The sequence below is a fragment of the Rhipicephalus sanguineus genome, chromosome 3 (genome assembly GCF_013339695.2).
Source record: "Rhipicephalus sanguineus isolate Rsan-2018 chromosome 3, BIME_Rsan_1.4, whole genome shotgun sequence".
Taxonomy (NCBI): Eukaryota; Metazoa; Arthropoda; class Arachnida; order Ixodida; family Ixodidae; genus Rhipicephalus; species Rhipicephalus sanguineus.
Window position 1 is genome coordinate 189,601,825 of NC_051178.1, and position 22,317 is coordinate 189,624,141.

General features: G+C 46.6%; 1 protein-coding gene across 1 annotated transcript; it reads right to left on the bottom strand.

Annotated features, from left to right (window-relative positions):
* Positions 1–424: 424 nt before the first annotated feature.
* Positions 425–11,807, bottom strand: LOC119385215 (uncharacterized). Its single transcript, XM_037652721.2, has 5 exons — positions 11,575–11,807; positions 10,769–10,926; positions 4,123–4,214; positions 2,249–2,341; positions 425–760 (listed from the first exon to the last, which is right to left on the bottom strand). Exons 1-5 carry the CDS (start codon positions 11,698–11,700, stop codon positions 579–581), a joined length of 651 nt encoding a protein of 216 aa, XP_037508649.1. The 5' UTR covers positions 11,701–11,807; the 3' UTR covers positions 425–578.
* Positions 11,808–22,317: the final 10,510 nt, after the last annotated feature.

Here is a 22,317-nt window from a genome sequence, read left to right on the forward strand (position 1 = left end):
TAAGCTTTGACAGTACGCAAGCCACAATTGTCGCGGATTTCTATAGTTATCGGTCACGGCATGTTCAATGTTTATTACAACTCTCTCATTTCGCTTTCTGCACTCGATAGGCTGTGTTATCTGAGAACGCCTGAACACGAGGTGTCTATAATACTAGTCAAAAACAAAAGTTGACGCTAGACGCATAACTTAAGAATAAAACATGAAACTGAGCACCAAAGGCAAGTTTTACCGCCTATCACAATTTCTTAGTAAAAATAACTTAAATAAGCTTTTATAGATCCTACTTTACTGCTCGGAGTTTTCCTTTTTGTAGAATGGCAGTGTTTGCGTATTGAGGAAATCAATGAAAGAAGACAACAACAACGTCAATCTTTTAAATCCTTCTATTGAGTTCCAATAGCCCAGGCTTATAATAAAGGCAGGAGTGCAGTAGTGCAGGATGCGTGATAAGAACGAAATTACTTTTGTCCTTAGCGAAGCGTTGGCTAACCGTTAGGCTTGTCATTTTTTGTTGACCGTAAACAGATGTATGTAGCTTTATTCGTTCGTGCAAATGCTGTCCTTGTAATTACCATTTATATGTTTGCTAATAGTGGCTCTTGATTCTCGCGCACTTGGTGAGTTGTGTCGAGACAATGGTCCCAATCGTAAAGCCAGTATTTCGACGTTCCCGCACAGGCTTCGTACATGAAAGTGCACACATAAGGTATTTTTCGATACTTTTTCAAATAATGTGTGCCGACCCAGACTTGGTAGCCTGCAGAAGAAGAACACAAGCAGAAGATATTTAACTGTGATGATATGGCGTTGATCACTTATAATTTCAAGCGAATGAATGGACTGCGAGTTTACAATCTAGGCCTCGCTGGGAAATAAATATTTTTTTATCAGACAGAACTGAATTTTCCGGCGTATACACTGAATGCGATGTAACGAAAATATGTTGTATAGCATGCATAAAAGTTTGAAGTTCCTCCACTATCTTAATCTGCATTATTATTTCTTCCTTTCCAACAAGTCTTGATCAATAATTCGAATATCATATTACCCAGTCAACACTACACAAATGTAATGCAAGAATACACCAAGTATTTTGCCTGTGAAATTGAAAATCTCAATGTTTTCTGCATATATTTGTCTCCTTTCATACACCATATAGAATACTGTAATAGCTACAGTTTTGTATGATACGCAATGCTCATTTGCAACACCGCTATAAATAGTGACATAAGCTTACAATTGCGAACACAAGGCGGTCTGAACAAACGCCTCATTTTGTCATCCCTTCGTCGATGTTTATCCTGATTTATCGCGCTGTTGTTAACAGCCTAACTTGAAATACTTGTGGAATTCGTTGTTTGCGATAATCTTATATAAACATTATGACACACATAGCGCACGCAACGACCAGGACACAGAAAGGGAACTCACGACAGCGCTTACTTACAACACACAGAAAGAGAACACACGACAGCGCAAAGAAACCTTCTTTGTGAGACAGAAAAAAAACAACAAAAAACTTTGCGCATCCACGCCCCCGAAACATGACTGAACATCGCTGTCAGCCATTTCCAGGAGCTTTAATGAATTTAATAAATCAAGGCTTTCACTGACGAGTGCTTTTTATCTCAGATGAAGCGCACTTGCGGTACCTTGGTGCGGCTTCTTTAGCAACTTTGACGATGTTACAAGAGAGTGAGAGAGAGACGACACGTTGTGTCATTTCCTCCTATGAAACGATTGACGAGAGTGCGAGAAACAGGCAGTATTTTGCCTCTACAAGCTAATAATTAATTTGTTTGTGTAGCCATGTTATTATCAAAATAATGAAAAAAAGGATAATTATGCTGTTTCACTACTAACCACTCACCAAAAGTTTGCGCATAGGCTGAAACTCTTTAGAAGAATCCGAGAAGCGAGCAATGAGACCAACGGTACGCATAAGCATTAGAGAGCAGTGGGAGTTGGTGAGCAAACGTAAGCATAGATGATGTTCTAGAATTCAATGTACATTTCTGTAGTTATAGTGGGAGGTTGAACCGATTGCTGAAATGAATGCCATGTTAGTTTATGAATTCTGACTTGACTCTTTTGTGTATAAAAGGTGAAAACTAATCCGCGGTAGTTTGATTAAGCTTTATTCATTCTCTACTAATAGAACATGTAATTATTTTACGCCGTGGAACAGCCCTTCACATCAAGTGTACTGTGCTAAAAATTAAAAAAAAACACACGGATATCTCACCGAGCAGGTCTGATCTCATTATCACACACTTTCTTTCGTATGCAAAGATAAGTTCACTAACAGAAAACATTTCTTTGAATTCGATTTCTTTCACTGAAAGAAAAATAAAACAACAAAAATGTACTTCTGGTACATCAAGATTATGAGCGAGACCTCAATAAATTTTAGATCAGAAAATAAAAAACTGTTGTTAGTTCTTGTAGAGTCTGCTAATGCTGTGCATGAAACTTTTCAATCAAATCTTACATTTTTCGGAAATATTTCTGGGGCACCCACTAGTGTCATCGATGTCGAGGTAGCATACGTCCTCAGCAGGCTGGCTAACTTGGGCATATTCGGTGTAATTTTTTACAGTACGTACGCGCTCAAGCTAAGCTGAGTACGTTATGGAATAGTATGATGGAAGGACAACATTTATTTGCAAAAATGTGCTTCTCACAAGTACGTTTTTCTCGAGACTATATCAATATATCGAGCCTTTACGGAAAATATTTCGCAATGCAAGAAGAAATAAAAAGCCATGAGATATCCATTCGGCGATTTATTACGGTGCCGGTTTTGACAATTTTGAGAGCAGGTTCTGGGCACTTATTCACAAAAGTGTACACAAAAGTAAGAATCTATTGCGCACGAACTGAATGTGCAATGATTGTCGTTCGTAAGTACCTTTGTAATTGGCAGGTTGCCTTTAAAAATATCATTAAATGTCGGACTTGATAATTAGCTCGCACTTGCTCTCAAGGATATTGCTTTCGTTAGAAGATTTTTGCGACTGCAGGCATGTAGGAGCCCCTAAACACCACCAAGAAGAATACTTTTGTGCTTACAGTGCTCTTGAATTATTGCTCACAAACAAGAATGTGTGCGGAGTATTTGAATATTACCGAGGTATAAGCGATGTCGCCCTGCGCTTGGGGCAGAATATTATAGCATGTTGCCTGTAGATGACCTGCCCGCGCCCAGAAATGATTTAAATCTTCCTGTAATATAGAGGGATGTAAGAAAATAGAAGCTGTTGATAATTGGGATGTTTTCTTCAGGACAAAAAATATGAAATATAGAAATATGTTAAAAACACAGTAAAACTGTCCATAATATGTCGGATATTTATCCTCTTGAATCAAATCAGCAATGCTACTTATAGGTGCCAGACGCATATGACAGAAAATATAACGTGGCATTCTTACGTTGCGTAAAACAAAAGTGAATATGAAAAGTCGGTGAATAGAACTATCACGTCAGTGTCAAAGCCCATCAACGGGGTTATACATGAAGCGGGTAAGTATTTTTCGATTTTCAGATAGCCGGATGAAAGAGTAATTTGCTCAACATTGCTCCTCCCTTTCCAAGTAATCATGGAAAGGGAGGGAAACTGAAGCTGCTGCTGCCGAGATCTTCATTTGATAGTGTGGGGTGATTACGCCTTTTGTTAAGGACATGGCAAAATAAACTACGCGTGAAGTGTGAACATACAGGCTAAAAAACTTCTACCCTGATTTGTTTTGTTGTCTCGTTACAAACCAGAAGCTATTCTGTTTAACATTCCTGCTTTTTTCCTTTTCTTAAATTTGCGCCGCTGATCCCACTGTCAATTTCACATATCCACACATAGTCACACATAGTTTGCACTGTCCCATTGTTACCTTGCTAAGGTTCAATAGCAACAACTATTTTAATGTTTTAAAGAATACCGTTAGGCTCTGCCTTTCAGAAAGATTTCGTCCCCTAGATCACTTGATAGCAGATTGTGACTTGAAATAGTCATAGTGCCAAGTTCATCTCCGCAGCGTAGGCGTTGCCCGATTTGTATTAGTAACATTATACGTTACACTGAGTTGTCGTTACTGAAAAATGAAATGAATTAAGTCTCTTACGTGCAGGGACAAAGTAGGTTGCGTTGAAGGCGTTGTCGTATACATAATATTGATCCGTTTTTACCGTCAATACTGTGTCAGTTCCATGAAAACTGGAAATTTAAAATATTTGTTTAGCTTGTTGCTTGAGGCGACAAGTGAGCATCGCTATTCATGCACCGTAATTTTCCTTGAAATGGGCTACTTGCCGTTATCGGCTGTCACCTGATAAGAAGACGTGCGTCCTGACAAGAAGACGTACACACAGAGGCTCGCCGAAAATTCCCTATCCTAAAATGTACGCACACCTTCCTACCGTGCGTTTTCAGACCTATCTACCCCACTTTGCCGGCATATGGACACATGCCCGTCCATAGCCAAATGGTATACCTGCGGTCGAAGGCATGCTGCAACAAATCATTGCATTTCAGTGAAAACTCTTGCTCTCTCCACTCTATTAATTTGTCTCGTCAAAAATCTCCAGGCCTGCGCGGAACAAACAGCACAGTCACAGCGAATGCTGGAAGAGCGGCTTTTCTAGAGCCCGTTGTAAACTCTCTGGGGACAACTAATATGGTGCCCATCATGCCATAGTGAGGAGGAGGAATAAACTTTATTAGCGGAAACCAGCAGGCCTCGACGCCGCCTTAAACTATCACAATTTTAACACGAAAGCGTTTTATGCCGGGGTCCACCAAGCACATCCGTCACGGATATGACGTTGATAAAATGGTCGCCAACGTGTGAGAAAGAAAAAAAACAAAAAAAAGACCCCTCGCTGGGAATCGAACCCATAACCTTGCGGCCGCGACGGCAAGCGCCCGACGCCCTACCGACTAAGCTAACTCGGCAGTGCAGGACACGGCGCGAGCGCGCCTTATGTCTTTCACACGTTCTCTTTCGCACGGTGCTCTCTGCTGGCGATGTAGGTAGGCGGGGCGGAGCTTAGGCGGAGCGGGGCGGTGCCGCCGTCTGTGAGAGGTGAAAAGAAGTAATGGTTCACGATCGACATTTACTAGCGCTTACTCCGAGATTGCGCGTGATATCGGAGGTCATGGTTAAAACGTCTCGGTGTGCGTCGGCGCGCTGGCATCGCCGAGGCACCCTTGACGCAGTTCGTTCTTTGCCTTTCGCTTCGTGTTAGCGTGCGTCGGCTCATCGGAGTAGTGCAGCTTCCACATGCACCAACGGTATTTCTCCGCCGCCGACTGCTTCGATTGCGAGAGCACCGACTAACAAAACTGCTGCAATACGTGTTGCAGAAAGGACGCGATTTCGACGGGCGAATGTCGTGCCTTGGTGGAGCGAGACCAGCGCCTGCGAGACAGAGGCCAGCGGGACGCACGCGTTTGCGGCTCAGGCTACGAACCTCTACCTCCCGTGTTGCTGAAGCGCAGTGTGTGGTAGTGTATGCATGAGCGCAGGCGTCAGTCACCCATTGCTAGAAAGCGCACCCCGTGCCGTTTCTCTCCTTAATTGACGACGCTTTGAAGAAGTGCATACCGGGTACCAGTGTTGATTAAGATATTGTTGATATCATCCTTACGCGGGATTCACGATCCGCTGTGTCCAAATATATGTTCACAACGTCAGCTACCACAACGGTTTAATCATGATCATGGGCATTAGTCGTCGCGATAGAGACGTGCCGTCAACACGGGTGCATCCACGTCAAACGGTGCTATAGCGGCCAAACACGAATAGACATTGTACAAGCTCTCATATATCACTACACAATAAGCACTACTTCTGTGAAGACACGTTTCACTTTCGTGTCATACCGATTCCTATGAGGGAGGGATCAGCCATGTTTTTTTTTTTGTGAATTAGGGATGCACCAACCATGCATTTATTATTCGTCATTCTGTGGAGAAGCGTGATAGCCGCTCCACATCCGTAAGGTATTATTGCACTTTGTGCTGTGGCTGATGAAGATGAATAATAATGTCTGAGTCCTTTGTAATGGTTTTGGAAGCATTCAACGACACACTTGTCGCGCAATTCGCATTGTGTGACGCCTGAGTGTTATTTTACTCGTCTACCACAGTATATTACATATGTTAACGTGATTCCGTGACCGACATGCCGCTTGTATAGCGTCTTTTTGCGAATGACTCCCAATCACCGGCGTGGCTCAGTGGTAGAAAACTGGACTGCCACGCAGAGGGTCCGGGTTCAAATCGCTTCCGATTCGGGACGTTGTTTTCTGATTTCATTTTGTCTTATTTTGCGCAATAGCGGTTAGGGATACCGGCGGCAGTGGCGGCGGCGGACAACTACCCCACTGCCGTCATGATCTTAAAACAGCTTTCGCTTTAAAACCGACTCTCAGTCAAAAGATTCCGGTCTCTCTCTTTTCTCTTCCATTTGAGGTTTTCGGTAGTTAACAAAGTAGAGGCCGAATGGCTGTCGACCTAAACACTTTTGTTGCATAGGGCGGCCTGCTCAGACTTGTGCACGCATTCATTGTGGCACTGTACAGAATGATTGTAGGTTGTTTCGCCGGTAGCGCATGTGGTGTCCATGGGCTTCGATTATTCAGCTTCGGGACCTAATGTCAGCGTTGCACATGGACGGGATCGCGAGGCAGCGTTGCCACTGCTGCCTGCATTCGTTCCCGTCTAGTGATACTTAGCATGCTTCGTTCAGTTGTTACCTTGGGCTTCAAACGTGAAGAGTAGTCTGCGAAGACTGACGGTACTGCATCCTTCTTGAGCCGCCGCTTCTTACATTCTATGAAATAGTCTGGTCGGAAAGGGCGGCTACATGTTCTAGTGTAATTTAAAGATGTATTAGGAGGCCAAATATCCTGCCCAGTTACTGCAGGCCACCTCTCCCGTGCGCCAGCGGCAGCTGGAATTTCATAGAACGACAGCCCAACAGTCTTTTAAGGTGGAAGCCTTAGATGATTTGTCAAACGCGAAAATTTACCGTCGGCGTCCTGCGTCGGCGGCATCAACACGAGTGATGCAAACAATCATCATCACGAGATGATGTCACAATATGACGTCACCATGACGTCACAGATATGAAAGATTGCGAGGTGATCGTGATGTCAGATAACGTGACGTCATACGATGACGTCATCATATTAAATTTTCACTTGGTCAAAGATGGGTCAATCACGGAGGCAGTTGAGGTGCAGAAAGCTTGCAGTGACTCCGATCCTTGAGGCAGTAAGAAAACCACGTTAGGTGCAGACATATCTCGGAGGGGAGCAGGGCATGTTCAATACATCGACTGGGAAGAAAAAAAAAGAAGATGGCTTTCGCCTTCAAGTTGTGCAGGTGAATGCATAAAGGACCCTGTGAGTTTTTTTCTTTATGTAATAAAGGGAAATAAAAAAAAAGGACAACCGTTATTTCTTTGCGTTCGATTTGCACAGTGGTACACAACAGTACGATACACTGAGGCATGCGGATCACGTGGTTGCAAATGCCTGAAATAGAAGCTAAAACGCGAATACTACCACATTCAAATTCAAGTATCGCACCGGAAGCATGGCCACACAGAGAGCATGCGGAACATGTACCTGTGCAAGCCTGCGAGCAGCGCGAATGCAATTAAACTCGGATGCAAACACCAAATCGAGAGCTTCGTAATACGCGCGGCCATTCAGCGCCAGCTTCGCGCATTCTACTCGTACAGCGCTGCCACGCAGCTGCTCAAGCGGCGGTGGAGTGCGTGCTCGACCGCCCGAGGAGAGCGTTCGACCAGGTACTGAAAAAAGAACGCCAGGTCTGTGCGGAAAGCGCAGCACAGTCACAGCGAAAGCTGGAAGAGCGGCATTTCTTGAGCACGTTATAAACTCTCTTGTGGCTACTGATAAAAGTAAATTAGCAACGTACCCATTACGCCACAAATCAATAATTTTTGGGAAGTTTGGAAGCACCCACCACGACATTATTCGTTATTCTGTGGAGAGGCGAGGTACCATCTCTAAGGCATTATGTGCATTCTGTTGATGCGACGGTTGATAACGCTTTATAACATACGTTAACCGGAGAAACGTAGAGTGAGAGAGAGACAGAGAGAGAGAGGGGGAATTAACTTTATTGAAACCCTGAGGAAGTGGATCATGGGAGCCTTATGGGCTTCCTTGGCAACCAATAGAAGTGCACTTGCGAGGAACCCACTACGCTATAAATCATAATTTTTGTGAAGTAGGGAAGCAGGCACTATGCAATTTTTCGTCATTCTGCGGAGAACCGTGGTACTCGCTAAGCACCTGTAAGGCATTATGTGCACTTTGTTGATGCTGTGGCTGATGACGATGAAGAATTATCGCAGATGCCTTTGTAATGGGTTGGAAGCATTCAACAACCCACTCGTTGCGCAATTCGCATTATGTGACGCCCGGTTACACAATTCGCGTTTGTGTGACGCCTGGTTGTTATTTTACTGTTCTACTACACTACATTACATATGTTAATGTGGTTCCTTCCCGACATGAAGCCTGTATAGGGTCTTTTTGCAACGCAGTTTGAAGCACCGGCATGGCTCAGAGGTAGAACACTGGGCTCCCACGCAGAGGGCCCAGGTTCGAACCTCGTTCCATCCTGGAAATTTTTTCTTATTTCCTTCCTTTTCTTATTTCGTGCGATAGCGGTTACGGACACCGGCGGCGGCGGCGGACAACTACGGCGCCAAAAACGGCCGTTGAAACGACCTCATAAGAGCTTTCGCTGTAAAATGCAGGAGGCGTTGTGTCAGCTCATCTACTAATGTAAAGGTTGAAGAGCGTAGGCAGCCAGTTCTTACTCCTTGTTCCTGAAGAAATATAAAAAATATGCAGAAAACAATGAAACACGTGCATTGTATACCGCAGCTGATGGTAGCTTGATATTACGGTGGAGCTGGGGTACTGCTCTCCGTTTACTTTGGACTTTGTCGAAGTTCTTTCAATGAGTCAGCGCAAATATATATATATATATATATATATATATATTATATATATATATATATATATATAATATTAATGAGAACTCACAGACAATAGCGCCAAGGAAAGTATAGGGGGTGTTATCTGTAGTATTTAGAATATGAATGTGAAGAAAGTAAAGTGGACGAAAAGATGACTTGCCGCCGGAAGGGACCGAACCTGCGACCTTCGAATAACGCGTCCGATGCTCTACCACTGAGCTACGGCGGCGGTCATCCTCCCGTCCACTTTATGGGGTATATATGTTGATTTAAACCTAGGAGTGTTAGTCAGCGCCAATCGCAGCCATGGCGGCGAGTGTGGAACACTCTTTTTTGCCTGTTGGCGTCACGTAGCACGTGATCTTTTTTACGAGCTGGCAGCTGACCAATAATCCCTCGCATACTACCTGAAGGCATTAAGTCTGCCAGGACGAGACCCTCGCTATGAATGAAGGAAAGCAGATGATTTTTTTAAGGGCTCGTTTATCTTTGTTAGACACAATATTAATGAGAACTAACAGACAATAACGCCAAGGAAAGTATAGGGGGTGTTATCTGTAGTATTTAGAATATGAATGTGAAGAAAGTAAAGTGGACGAAAAGATGACTTGCCGCCGGCAGAGACCGAACCTGCGACCTTCGAATAACGCGTCCGATGCTCTACCACTGAGCTACGGCGGCGGTCATCCTCCCGTCCACTTTATGGGGTATATATGTTGATTTAAACCTAGGAGTGTTAGTCAGCGCCAATCGCAGCCATGGCGGCGAGTGTGGAACACTCTTTTTTGCCTGTTGGCGTCACGTAGCACGTGATCTTTTTTACGAGCTGGCAGCTGACCAATAATCCCTCGCATACTACCTGAAGGCATTAAGTCTGCCAGGACGAGACCCTCGCTATGAATGAAGGAAAGGAGATGATTTTTTTAAGGGCTCGTTTATCTTTGTCATCTTTCCTTCATTCATAGCGAGGGTCTCGTCCTGGCAGACTTAATGCCTTCAGGTAGTATGCGAGGGATTATTGGTCAGCTGCCAGCTCGTAAAAAAGATCACGTGCTACGTGACGCCAACAGGCAAAAAAGTGTGTTCCACACTCGCCGCCATGGCTGCGATTGGCGCTGACTAACACTCCTAGGTTTAAATCAACATATATACCCCATAAAGTGGACGGGAGGATGACCGCCGCCGTAGCTCAGTGGTAGAGCATCGGACGCGTTATTCGAAGGTCGCAGGTTCGGTCCCTGCCGGCGGCAAGTCATCTTTTCGTCCACTTTACTTTCTTCACATTCATATTCTAAATACTACAGATAACACCCCCTATACTTTCCTTGGCGTTATTGTCTGTTAGTTCTCATTAATATTGTGTCTAACAAAGATAAACGAGCCCTTAAAAAATCATCTCCTTTCCTATATATATATATATATATATATAATATATATATATATATGTAATATTCTAAAGTGGCTCCACTGCATTAGATGCGGTGAATGTCTCGTAGAACTGGAGGAGGAGACAACTTTATTTTGTCAATATGATTCAGTAAGGGATGGCTGCCAGGCAATCCCTTGCAGCCGCTTCCTTGGCTCTTTCGGTGGCCCTAAGGTGAACCTCCAGGCTCGGCTAAAGGAGTATTGCTTCCCACGCTTCAGGTGAGATAGGACAATGGACTTTCTTGTAAGTTCCAATATATATTACTCATTGTAAGTGAAACTTGGGGAAATAAAAAAATTGCCCATTTAGACTTACATTGTTTCATTTGGAGAATAGTGAAATTTTACGACTTTTCTCCACCGACTACCGGATTTATCCCAAGACGTCGTTGTGCACAGGCATTTGTACGTCGCCGAAAGATTTCCAGATGAGTAGAACATGAGGTGGTACTTAGGGTGTTCGCGGTTAATCAACTAAAACAAAAAAGAACGACAAAATTTCCTGTTTTAGTTTAAAGTGCATTGTAACATCTCTAGCTAGCTGAATATTACGCGGCTCTTACACAGGCTGGCAGTGCTATTGCTCGGGCGCACTGTACCTTGTAGCCAACGTAACAGGAAACGAATGAAATGCGCACATTAGCGCCTGCATACATCACAGCTTGAATCTGAGGTCTGCAGGCCTGAGAGCTTGAACACCTGCATGCCAGTAGGATACAACCTTGCTTTTCCAGAGCACCCTGAGCTATAAATGAAGGAGATCAGCGTTCACTTGTGCCTAGCTCGCGAATTACGCCAGGTATGGACAATCACGTCTTGGCAACAGTACCATAGTCACCAAGTTCGCGACTGTACCATAGTCGCTTGCAAACATGTCGCGAGTGCATTAACTCAAACATGCAAGGTCATGATTGTCCAACTTAGCTGCTTACATGTCTTGTAAAGGCGCTACCCTTCCATCGCGGAGCACTCAATCGTACGTTTTCATGCAGTCAAAAATGTTATTTTGTTTGAGACTCAGTATTTCTATGCGAAAGGGGAAAAAGGACCGGTGGTATGCGTTCAAGTGATATAAGGTCATTAGTGAACACCCATCGTAAAGCAAAGAAAGTTACAACATACCGTCCACGCATCCGGGTCGTAACCAAGGCGCCTAGAAATTTGCTTTGCATCACATTTTGGATTCCGATTGGCAGTGCTGAAGCCTAGTGCTAGAGCGAGTAGCAACGCTTGTACAACGGGCATCATGCACTTGCATTCGAACTCTCATACAGCTCACAGAATTAATTTGAGGAAATTATCTACATGTTTCCCAACGCTCGTGTAAAGGGCAAGAAAGTTCAAGAACTACGCCATTAATAGACCCATCACGTACTGGAAAAACGTCAAGTGTACTGAGAAGCACTTTGACTTGTCTACTGTGAGCGCGTCTTCGCATTTACCATCGTACTTTCAGCCTGCTCAATGTGCGATGACATTTTCGAAACGAAAATCACAGTGGATTTTTTTTATGTTGACGTCAAGAAATCTCGTGCAGGTCAAGTCACAGGAATGGGATACGTCAAGGAGAAACTCAATCTATCTAGTGGCATTACCGCGAGATATCTATGAGTCAGCACTTTATTTTATTTATGTCAGTACATTATAAAAGGCTGAACATGTCAATAAGTTCAAACCAGCACCTCCTCTGTTTTTTTCAGTGCCTGGGCGAACGCTCTCCTCAGGCCGCCGAGCGCGCGCTCCGCGTCCGCTCGCTGCTGCCGCGTGGTGGAGCTGGGCAAGTAGACTACGAGAAGCTGGCGCTGAACGGCCGCGCGTATCACGAAGCTCACGAATTCGTGTTAGCATGCGGGTTTAATTGCATTTGTGCTTCTCGTAGGCTTTCACAGGTACAGGGGGGATGGAAAGAAACGCGAACATAGCGGCGCGCTGTTTTCATCAAGTTCTAACCGTGGTGGCAATAAAAAGATACTAGATGGTCTTTGATTGTGTCATGGATGACGTCGTGTTTTCATTAATCATCCAGGCTATAACCACTTGAAAATAAATGCGAAACAGCAAAGAATGCAGATGCCGCATGTTCGCGTGTCTTTCGATCCCCGCTGTACGTATTCCGCAGGCAGTCTGTCAGGCCGCGCTGCCGGTTCGATACTTGCACTCGAGTTTGATAGTATTCGCGTTTTATTTTCAAGTTCAGGCTATCGCAACCACGCCAATGCCTTAGTATGTCATACTGTTGCGTTCCACTCTGCAAATGGAACTGAAAGAAATCACGATTGCCTTTCTTTTATTTCCCATTATTGATAAAGAAAAAAAAATCTCACAGGGTCCCTTATGCATTCACCTAAGACGACTGAAAGGCGAAAGCCATCTTCTTCTTTTTTCTTCCAGTCAGTGTATTGAACATTTCCTGCCTCCCTCCGAGATATTTTTGTGCCTAACGTGGTTTTCTTACAGCCTCAATGATCGGAGGCAGTGCAAGCTTTCTGCACATCAGCGGAGGCACGCACTGCCTCTGTGATCGGCCCATTTTGACCAAGCGAAGATGTAATATGACGATGTCACCTTATGTGACGTCACGATAATGTCACAACATATTATTATCTATGAAGTCATAAGATTACGTCATCACGTAATTATTTTTTGCATCACTCGTGCTGACGTCGCCGACGGTCAATTTTCGCGTTTGATGAGGCATCTAAGGATTTCGCCGTAATACAGTGTTCGGCTGTCGTTCCAGCAAATTCCAGCTGCCGTTGGTGTTCGGTAGAGGTGGCTTCCAGTAATTAGGCGGGATAATTGGCCTCCTAGTACATCTTCAAACTACACTGAATATGCAGCCGTCGTTTACGATCGGAAGATTTCATAGAATATAAGAAGCGGTGGCTTAAGAAGGATGCAGTAGCGTCCCTCTTTGCAGACTACCCTTCACGTTTGCAGCCCAAGGTAACAACTGCACCAAACATGGCAAGTATCCCTACACGTGATCGTGTTGCGTCCGAACAGTCAACGATTGCATGTAGTACCAGTAGCAACGCTGCCTCGCGATCGCTGCCATGTGCATGCAGCGCTGACATTAGGTCCCGCAGCTGAAGAATCGGAGCCCATGAACACCATCTGTGCTACCGGCGAAACAATCGACAATATTTATGTACAGCTAGTGTCACAATAAATGAGTGCACAAGGCTGAGCAGGCTGCTCCATGCGACAAAAGTGTCCAGGTCGTCAGGCATTCGGCCTCTACTTTGCTCACTAGCGAAAAGACCAAATGGAAGAGAAAAGAAAGATACCTGAGGAGCCAGATGCTGAGGCTACAACAGTCCGTCGACAAATACAAAGACGAGCTCAAGCAATCACATTGGTTCAAGTTGAGACGCTTATCACATTGGCTCAAGTTGAGAGTCGGCACTACGACTTTATACATGAACGACAGCGTCTGTTCACACAGATCGGTCAGTGTTGCAAGAAGCGCCCGGCATAAGCAGCTGTTTTTGTTTGTTTTTCGTACCAACACGATTTAACTGGTTTAAGCCCTGAAACGGTGGAATCACTTGGCATAGTTCCTCTTTTTCTGGCACCAGCTTTTCCTTCCTCCCGGGGGCAACAAATGTAATTCTCAAAAGCTTCACGAAGGGAAGGGGCGATCACGTATATCCCTGGAAGCAGTCTAGTGACATTTCGTGCTGAACTCCAGGCTCCAGGCTTGCGTATAGCTCAAGGCTTGCGTGTAGCGTGCTACACCAGTAGACGGTAGCATGCGTCGGGGAATTTTAAGCGTCCAAGCGTCCGGTGGCTAAAAGCCGCACTAACGCCGACGGCCGACGGACGAGACCCCCAACTCGAATGAGTTGCAATTTTTAGATCTAAGCCTGCGATTCAGTGCGGTCTGTTCCCATCGCGCTTTGCTCGTTCGCCCAGGCACAGAAAGATAGAGGAGGCACTGGTTCAAACACTCCACAACAACCATTTTATCGCACTCAAGAAAGCACGTCGCCTACGCTAGTGTTCGAAACTCCAGACGTCGCCAAAAATGAACATAGCCAGACGGACCGACCAGACATCGACAAAAACGAACATAGTACTGTGGACAAAAAAATCACAGTTTCGCCACAAGGGCGAAGCAATGAATGCGATAGAAAGAATCTAATGCTATACGAAGTGAGGCTCGCCAATGGATACTCTCAGTTCGAACAGCGCTCCTGTTGCAAAGGCGGCCGAAGCAGCGAAGGAAACTAGCGTGCTTCAAGTGTCGAGCTGTGACACTTGATAGTTCGCGCTATCTTCTGTTTGTTCGTTTAGCGGCGTCTCTTGAGCTCGAGTGACTTTCGTACGCTTTGTAACATGAGCGCGGACATCACGGTGAAAGGTTGAAACATCCCTCTTGCCCTCACCACGAGAAAACCACGCGAGCAGACAGCGGAAGGCGCCAAGGTTCTCCCTGCGGAAATATAAGAAGAAGCGAGCGAGCTCGACGACGACTTTTAAATGTGCCCGTCGCGCTCCTAGCGCCATCTCGCTGGCAATGAACAAACGCTTATAGGCCGCCGGCCGTCTCTGAGTCCGTTCATCGGTAAAGGTGTGTATATAACGCTCGCCGTTAGCTACGTGGACGACCTGCGTTCCATGGCGTAGTGGTTAGCGCCACTCGCTGCGGAGCAAGAGGTCCCTGGTACGATTCCGCGCTTCGGACGCATTTTTCTGAATTATTTTTCTTTGGGGTTTTTATATATATATACATACTTATACATATACGGTGCATGACGGCGACGGCGACGGCAAAATCTAGCCGAGACTGTCCATATAATTGCTATCGCAATAATAAGAAAATTTCATTCACCTTATAACTCCCCACGTGAGGATAGCGCCGCGTCAGGCTTGCTCATGCCAGATACTATTCGAAGAGAGTAAGGAATGCCATTTGTGTGTCCGGCCTTCGTTCCGCTCTACTGAAGTCATGTGTACATAGAGTTAGCGGTTAATTTACACGTCAAGTGACCAGACTTGAGGAGGCAGCGTACTCAGTGAGCTTGATTTCAGCAAGCTGTGAGAAGCTGACCAAATGGGTAAGGTCCAGCGGAATGAGGAACTCATAGAGAGGTGCAGGAACAAGAATTTGGTTATTGTGCCTTATGCGCACAAACTTTCCCATGGGCTCAAGAACGTTGCGGGTCGTTGCTGGGTAGAAGTCGTGTTTTCGGCTCCCGAAAAACTGCGTGTGATTTGTACGGCGGTGGAAAGGCGGGCTGAAGGTCCCATGCATGACTCAGCTAACAGATGCAGTGTGAACCATGTTCATAAGTACAAAAGTTGCCGGATAAATGTTGTATACTCCTTTCCGCTTTCCTGCGGACGGGTATACATAAGAGAGAAGGGTCGGTGCACCAATGTTAGGTTGAGGGAGGACGCCTTCAGTCTAAACAAGAATGATTATGCGCATGTTTCAGCGCAATGCCGACAGTGCAAGTGCTTGCCCAATTTTACTCACACTGAGATTTTGTACAGGCACAGAGATGGAAACACGAGGTTAGTTGTCGAGGCAGCGCAGATTGCACGAAAAGACACGGTATGTATCAGCCAGCCTTCGATTGCGCTATCTGAGAGGAAATAGAGTATGTAGATGGCACATTGCGATGATGTGAGCGAATTAACCGTGTGTAGTGTGTATCGCATTCTGCTCTTCTTGTAACACGAAAGTGTATTATGCCGGGGTCCACCACGGTTCCACTGACGTGTTTTCGTCGCGGATATGACGCTATAAAATATAAAGACTAACAGTTGGCAAAGAAAAAAAACGAGAAGAAAAAGTTCCGTCACCGGCAGTCGAACTTACGACCCCTCGCTCCGCAGCGCGGAGCGCGAAACGATTCAGCCACACATGGCACGTTCTTTGTCATGCTAACGGCGAGCTATTTATATATACCATTTATCGATGGCGATACTCGGAGATCGGTGGCACTTCAGCCTGTTTTCGTTATCACTAGCGAAATGGCGCGAAGGGCTCGAAGAGCGCGCTTTAAAGGTCGTCGCCCCACGAAGATGAGTGCGCGCCTCAACAGCGCGTGGTCGCTCGTTTGCGGGCTTATCTCGTGATGGCGGTGGTGTGTACGTCTTGCGCTCTCACCGCAAGTTTGCGTTGAGAGCACGAAGGTCACTTCGCACACCGCAGCGGCCGCTTTTGCGAAAAGAGTGCGCTGCTCACACAAAAATAAGTTACAACTGTGACAGTTCGCGCTCATCCTGTGTATGTTCGTTCCGTGCGCGCTTTCTGCTTGAGCACCGCGTTGCAAGTTTCGAGCTGCTTGCCGTTCTTCGCGTGACATTACAATTTGTTGCTGTAGCATTCATTCCTTCGCGCTTGTGGCGAAAGAATGCACAACAAAAGCTCAACTACGTCTGTGAAGACACGTTTCACTTTCGTGTTATACCGATTCCTATGACAAAGGGATCAGCCATGTTTTTCTTCTCTTTTTGTAGTATTTTCTGCCCCACTGTATATATTTACCCTTCGTGTGCGATTGAACTTAGTTGCGAGTCAGCGCCTGCCTTGTTCAGTTGTCTACAATCCCTTGTCATTTGCGCTGTTTTACATCATGAATACGAAGTAATCTGCGAATCTATCGAAGAGCATGAAGAATGTTCCTCCTGCGGTGAAGTATCTACGCTGTTAAGTGGTTCTAGCATCGAACACGTGTGCCGTCTGTCGCATTACTGCATGCCCACTTCCCACGCGACGTGCATTATAGATGTAACCCGGATAGATTCCTACACTCTAAGGCAATATTACCCGAAAGAGGAACAACGAAGCCCAATAGGCGCGCGCGATGAACGGATAGACCGTTGACGAGGAACCGCAGAGGGTTGTGTGCCGTGTGCAAACCATTTAGTCTGCAAAGGGAACAACCGCGCGGGAGATGCAGGCTGTGTGCAGAGATACGTTCCGTGTGCAAACCGTTGTCAAGGGAACTGACCGTCCGCCTCGCTCTTGGGTCAGTCTTCCTACTTGTTTTCGTGGTGGCGTGTTTGTGGTGTCGCGCTCGGAGAGTTCGACAATCTAGGAACTACGCCGCGATGCCTTCAATATACACGTTTGCGTGTATGAGCGTGTGGCGCTGCTTTTACGTTTCGCCGCAACCATGCAGTCTGGAGCTGGTCTCGACACGTCGCGACAGCGCGCTGTATATCTCTGGCGTAGTCACGGCACTGCGTCACCCCTGCTGGGAATGGCGGCCGAGAAGACAGTAGGCCTATCGGATCCATGATTTCAAACTGACTCTGGGCATAAATTGGCGCTGAATTCTTTCACAAGTAAGTGACCGTTGTTTATTCTACTGTACCTATCGCGTGCGCGAAACTGATCGCGAGGGCAGGCTTGGGCATCAGCTCGCCTGTGCTTTGTGACCGCCTGGATATTGACCGCCAACGTCTTTGGCCGCCCGGACTGTCACTTACCGAGGATTCGCATTGCTGATATTAGGCAGAAGCCTCGTCGCGTTTCTATATCTCGTCCAAAACGCATTGCGGTCGCCAGCAACGAGCTCGATTGTACGGCGAATCGATTTTAGAATCGATTGTACGTCGTGCCTTTGAAATGCACCGGCTTGGGTTGCCGGGTGCTTTAGTCAGCCGACTTTAGCTGCGCTTCGGAACTCTGTGGAAATTGGTGGCCATTACCGTCGGCTTCCTCGACGCTCAATCGCAAGCAGTTCGCCGTCGTTCGTGGCGGTGGCCCCGCTTTCGCCGCTCGCTCGAATAACTTCGTGGAAAATGGACGCCGTTACCGCCGGCTTCCCCGTCGCTCGCTCGCAAGCCGCCCGGCGCCGTTCGTGGTGCGGCCCCGCGTTCGCTCGTTGTTCTGCTCGAGATTCGCTGGCGGCAGCGGTGGCTGACGGACTTGCTCGAGCTGTGCGACGCCGTTCGCAGAAAACTCGCCGACTCGTTGGCGGCACGGTGGTTGGCGGCGCCTCGGCGTGATGGCTGCGGCTGCCGCACTTGAACTGTTGCGCTATGTGGCTCGAAATGCGTATTTTGATGATGTATTACATCACGGTGAAATTATTTACATGCCGTATTTCAGGCGGATGTTTTTACTTCACCTTGCATGTATTTACCATGTGCATCCGTCTTCATCCTCTCTGTCACGTGGGACTAACTATTTGCAAAATTTTTTGTGCTTTCCAGAACGCAGCTGTTGTCCACAACGTGCAGAATGCCGTGTTCGCTGGCGCATACAATGCCTGTCATGTATCGCTACCGTTCGAGCAACTTCACAAAAATGTCTGTACGAGATATGACAACGAGACTGCACCTGTATTGGATATTTTGCAGTAAATTCAATGAAAGAAAGCAGAAACTACATATGTGTAGAGAAAAATAAAACGTTTCATTATCTGACGTTCTTGTCCTTCGTTGTCGCATTGACTGCGAAAGCAGTGGTACACGCATGACTAAATATATTTTTTCGCGTGTTCTTTTCCGCGGCATTTGTTGCTCACCGCGGAAAGGTATTAAGCCTTGCGGAGATTAACTGTAGAAAATCATCCCTGGGGATAAAAATTTCATCTGAATTTGAGTGGAGCAACCGCTCGTCCGGCGAGGTGCAACTGCGGGGACTAAGGGTTGCCCGGTAAGGTGTAAATGTGAGGACTAAATGTTAGTCCGCTGAGGTGATCTGTGGGGACTAGCAATTGACCAGTAAGGTGTAAATGTCAGGACTAACTGTTAGACCCGGTGCCATTAGTCCTTGAAAAGATTAATGTTTGTCGGAGCCCTATTAGTCCCCAAAGGGACGAACCACACATCCTTTTAACACCCTTTTGCATTAGAGTGTAGGATTTACAATGACAGCCAGCGAAGCAACGAGACAGCTATATATCTCACTTCCCCCGTACAAGTTTACTGTATCCTAAATACTTGCAAAATACTTCGGTACCTTTTGAATACATTGGAGGGGGAGTAATTTTATTTTATTGCGATAGCAATTATATGGACAGTCTCGGCTGATTTTTGCCGTCGCCGTCGCCGCCGTCATGCTGCGTATATGTATAAGTATGTATATATACATCAATATCCCAAAGAAAAATAAATAAGAAAAGTGCTTCCGAAGCGCGGAATCGAACCAGCGACGTCTGAATTCGCAGCGCGGTGCGCTAAGCACTACTCCACAAAGCGTACATCCCTCAGGTAGCTAACGGCGAGCGTTATATACACACCCTTTACCGTTTGCAGTCCTCCGAGACGGAGGCGCTGATAAGCGTTTCTTCATTACCAGCGAGATGGCGCTAGGAGCGCGTCGGGCGTAGGGAGCCCATATGACCGCCCGTTTTCAGGGTGGAGCCATCTTAATAAGTGCCTTCAAGAAACTCAGCCAAAACCAGCGAGCAATGGGACACGCTGTTGCCAGCTTCCACCAAATTCAGCATAGTTTTCTGTGCGCCGCCATATTGGGGCCAGCCGCCGCTCCCTCCAGCTACGCGAAGCACTCTTGCTCTCCACAAGGGTTACTCGTGATCTGCCGTGTATTCAAAGGCCGTTTTCCAGGCGAAAGCCTTATTAAGGCGAAAGCCTTAGATGCATCCAACGCGAAATGTAACCGTCGTTGGCGTCCAGCGTCGGCGTCAACACGAGCGGTACATCAATTAGCAATACCATGGTATGACACCAAAGTATGCCGTCATCATGGGAATCACTATGACGTAACACGTATGATGATGTTGCCACACACTGTCGGCGGCGGTGTCAACAAAAATGATTCAAGAAAACGGAATAAAGGTAGTCACGTGCTGGATAGGTGAATGCATGCAAGCCGACGGCGCATCGAAAGTCGCATGACCTGAATGTCAATCGATGTCATCAAGGAGCCGACCGTGTGACGTCATCATGAAGTCATAGAGCTCCGAAATTTGTGACGTGATCATAACGTTTCATGATGAGTTCATCACATGACCTCAAATGATGACGTCATCACACGCCGTCGTCGCCTGGTGAAACATGTGCCCATCTCGGAGGCAATGCTTAACAACGAGTTGAAAATAAAAAGTTGCAAGCCTATGATCGCGGAGGCAATGCAAAAGCACGTTAAGTGCAGAAAGCTTCCGGGGTAAGGATAAATATAATCGAGCGAAATGAGAAGGCTTTCTGTTTCTTGTCATCTTAGGCAAAGGCATAAGGGGCCCTATGGCGACATAATACTGAGGTTACGCTGACGCGAACTCACGCAAGGGAGGCAACAGCTCAGACTAGCGAGCGCGTCTCCGTACGGACGCGCGGACGCGTCCCGTTTGTAGGCTTCCTACTCGCAATGCGTGGACGTAGCAACGGCACCTTCGGTTATCTACGCATTCGCGAACAACGTGAAAGGCATATAACGTGTGCTGCAGCAAAAAACAGTGAACGAAATACGCAGTATTCAGAGAGCAAATACGAGACGCACTCTCCCAGCCGCCTCGCTTCAATTGAGCCAGCCAGAGTTGTCGTCGGCCAGGGCTCGCTGGGAAGCGGAACATTCGCACGCCCTTTCTGTTGTGGTTAGTGCAGAGCGGTACGCAGCATCCAGGGCTTCACCGGCAGCGTTTAACATGCTACCGCAACGCTCGACGCCGTATTGTCGAGAACTAAACGCAACCGGGAGTAGACGCAGTGCGGGCACCAAGATGCATAGTTTTCTGTGCGCCGCCATACTGGGGCCACCCGCCGCTCCCAGCGCGGCGTTGCTGTCTGGATACACTGTGTTTTGGCGGGCGGCGGTGCGTTGGCGGCACGTAGTGGGTCAAAGGCTGACATCACCCTAAAACGGCCGGTCATGTAGGCTCCCTAGTCGGGCGCTCTCTCACTTCTTATATTTGCGCAGGGAGAACCTTGCCCTTCCGCTGTCTGCTCGCGCGGGCGCTCGAACAAGCTACCGCAGTGTTAATGATTCTCAGCAGATGGAGCTACGTAGTATCTCTCACCGCGCGTCGCGTACTTGTAGCTAAAAGCGTTTCAGACGTCGTGCACGTAACGTACGTGTACTTTTCACGTTTGCGTATGTGAAGTCCCTACGTACGTGAAATTAAAACTGTCAAGTAGCTGCCGGGTAGTGATGGACGCACGGTAGTTGTAGCGCGTCCATCACGGGCCGCTCTTCTTGCTATCGCATTCATTCCTTCGCCCTTGCGGCGAAACTGTGACTTTTTTACTGTAAGTGCATTGGAGAGCATATTGTGTTTGAAATATTTAAAAAGAAAACCTCCTTACGTGGCAAGTAAGCACTATACTAACCTGCCTGGACTCCACTGGCACAATTTCTTTGTTCAACGTAAGCAGGTTGTGAAGCTGCGTGTGCTTGAATTTGCCCATGCTTGCGTACTCACAGTCCAACGAAGTCAATGCCAACGATTGAGCTAATTCAAAGAAAAGGAGCCATTGAGATTGTGAGGCGCAAAGCTACCGCAAGTACCAGTGGTGTCATCGAAGAATAGCATTCGACAACAACACAGCAAGGTGACAATTTCTCCTTCGCGGAGTCAGGGCCTGTGGAAGACAAATGGCTACACAGGTAAGGCGGAAAGTTGGGCTAGGTGGTATCGGGAATAATATGACATGGTTACTAGCGTAAAAGGAGACGGGGACGAGAAGAAGAAACAAATGGATTTCAGCTGCACACGTGTATTCTTGAGAAAAGAAGAGAAGCGAACACACAATCGTTTTAATATACTTCGCCATCTTAAAGAACTCCTTCTGCGGTATATAATGTAGCTATCTCTTCAAGTGCATTCGTGGAGCGCCTTTTTACCATTGTAAGGCGTGTTGTCAAGGTAAAACCAAGAGAAGCTCACGGACGAGCGGTGCCAGAAACAGGTCAACTTGAGGGCCAATAACGGTTTCTGA